The following is a 2,592-nucleotide window of genomic DNA, read 5'->3' as shown; positions in this document are numbered from 1 at the left end:
TGAGTTGCCGCCATGTGATTGGCTGCTTAGAAATTAAGTGTTAACGAGCAGTTGGACAGGTGTACCTAATAAAGTGGCTGGTGAGTGTATATCTAGTGTGAATGAGCGGTCGTGTTCAGAGAGTAAAGCACAAACCCTTATTTTTAACTCGCATACACAGTCAGTTATTGCCGCTGGTACATCAGCTGTTGCCGTAGCGCCCATCAATCGTGTTCCAACGCAGCCGCACGAACAGCAGCTTGATGGCCAGAGTCTAACTCATGTTTGCGTAGCACCTTTTTGCCGCTTCTTGGAGCACAGCGAGCAGAAGCAAGCGCCTGGTTAACCTAAATTCCTGCACCAGTTGCTAAATGGCTCGCCATCTCACCCCATTTCCTCCAGCCATGCCCAGCGCCATTTATTGTTGAGAACTTTATCTATGGTGGTGACATCTTCCCCAGAGTTCATGAACTGCATTGTTCCAACTCCACGCCATTCGGTTCTCTCTATCGTCCTTCTCTCCAAACACAAAGTTGGAGCCGTAAGCGGCGCAAGGTGACTTTCCGTGTAGAACTTCAGCACTGCACCACAATCTATCTGGCAACTATTTAAAAATACGCTATATATGATGACTGTTTAATAGTCTATAATGTAATTGATGACATAAATAGTACTTAAAATAATTGTACATGGCTAAACATCATGTGGAATGGAAACAAGTGTTTTTTTGATGTTTTGACAGTTAATTGATGATAAATTGACAAGTAGGAAAGGGGCGGGACATTATAAGATGTATCCTCTACCTGCTCCTTTTCGAACAGAAAATATAAAATTTGCATGTCACATGGGCAAAATAATTTTTTATATTTTCATTCTTAAGTTTGTTTCATTCAAATTTTTTTCTTTCTTGATTGTTTTTAATGTCTGTTTGAAATAAAAAAATAAAAAAAACTTGAGCAAGGAACAAGAGGAGGTACACGCTTTCCTAAGACCCGCCCCCTTCTTCTTCTGATTGGCTACTATTATTAGTTTCAGAGGCTTTCAAACGCAAGAGGGATTTCAATTGTCGTTTTTTTTATTTATTTACCGTCATGGGGCTGAAATACTTTAATCTCTACATCTATGAGATCTAGATCTATTTGACAGTCCATCTATCCATGAGTGAAGAACAGCATCATGAAGCCTCATCAGCTTCAGCCTCTCCTAGATGTGTCCTCAGAGATGTGAGCAGTGGGCAGAGCCAGCTTCTTGTGTAAGAGGTTTAGTCTGAGTCGGGATAAACGTTCCTGGCAGAGATCGTAAAGATCTGCTAAACCTTCTGACCCAAAACATCTGCATCAGCCTCTCCTTCTTAGCAACTGGAAAATGCTCTCATTTTAACATCTGTATTTCCCATCTGGAGCTCATGCTAAAGGAAACAGTGGAAGGTTCCTTCAGGTGTTCCTACCAGACAGCACGGTGAAGACGGCGGCGAAGGCGTTGAGTTTGAGTCCATCGATGACGTTGCTGGAGTGGAAGAGCTCCACACACATGAGGCTGAAGCCCACCACCAGCAGCAGGATGTACAGCACCTCCGAAACCACCGACAGCCACAGCACACCTGGAAAACACAACAGCTACTCAGATTTCCTGGACTTTTAATCCTTTAACTCAAGAAAAAGAAATTCAGAGATTTTTTAAACATTTCCATCCATCCCTCTCCTGTCCACCTCACCCCCTTAGGCCAGTTCAGAGACCCAGATCAACCCTGGACCAGGATCAAAACCCAGAAACGTTTTGCTTGAAAGCACAGCTGGATGAACGGCTCCATCCTGCAGCTGCATTTAAAGCATCTTTAACCTGGATGGCAGCTAAATAAAACTCATTCAGGTCGTCTGAACATTTAAATATCAGATAAAACCAACCCAAAAAAATTAAAAGGCATAAATACTCCATTATAATCAGGGGTGGAAAGTAATGAATTACATTTACTCAAGTTGTAAAAAAAAATACCTTGTGGAGTTCCGCAGGGATCAGTTTTGGGACCCAAACTGTTTAATTTGTTTATAAATGACATAGTTAAAATATCAAACCTTATAAAGTACATTCTATTTGCTGATGATACAAGTATCTTCTGTACTGGAGAAAACCTTCAACAACTTTCAGAAGTGGTCAACACAGAAATGAAAAAATTACAACATTGGCTCAAAAACTATAAATTATCAGTAAATTTAGTTAAAACCAAATTCATGATATTCGGAAACAATAAAAAACAGGAAAATAATCCAATTAAAATATCAATTGAAAGTGTTAATTTAGAACAAGTACATGAAATAAAATTCTTGGGTGTCATATTAGACGATAAGTTTAGCAGGAAACATCAGATCAGCCTAGTAAAATTTAAAATAACCAAAAGTGTTGCTGTTATAAGAATTAGTTTCGTCCTGGACTACAAATCTTTGTTTATTTTGTACAACACACTTATTGTACCACATTTAACATATTGTGTGGAAGTTTGGGGGAATACATACAAAACAAATTTACAGCCATTATACGTTTTACAAAAAAAAAAATCAATCCGAATATTACATAAAGTGGGATACTGGCAACACACAAACCAGTTATTTATCAAAT

General features: G+C 39.2%; 1 protein-coding gene across 1 annotated transcript in view; it reads right to left on the bottom strand.

Moving 5' to 3' along the window:
• Window positions 1-2,592, bottom strand: part of LOC107080725 (germ cell-specific gene 1-like protein) — a 26,151-nt gene that overhangs the window by 15,963 nt on the left and 7,596 nt on the right. The window contains exon 2 of the mRNA XM_015368930.1: window positions 1,427-1,579. Within this exon, the coding sequence (XP_015224416.1) occupies window positions 1,427-1,511 (85 nt within the window). The 5' untranslated portion in view covers window positions 1,512-1,579. The remainder of the gene's footprint in view (window positions 1-1,426; window positions 1,580-2,592) is intronic.

The sequence above is a fragment of the Cyprinodon variegatus genome, unplaced genomic scaffold (assembly GCF_000732505.1).
Source record: "Cyprinodon variegatus isolate N-32 unplaced genomic scaffold, C_variegatus-1.0 Scaffold2252, whole genome shotgun sequence".
Classification (NCBI taxonomy): domain Eukaryota; kingdom Metazoa; phylum Chordata; class Actinopteri; order Cyprinodontiformes; family Cyprinodontidae; genus Cyprinodon; species Cyprinodon variegatus.
Note: the sequence above shows the minus strand (reverse complement) of the source record. Positions and strands in the feature narration are given on the sequence as shown.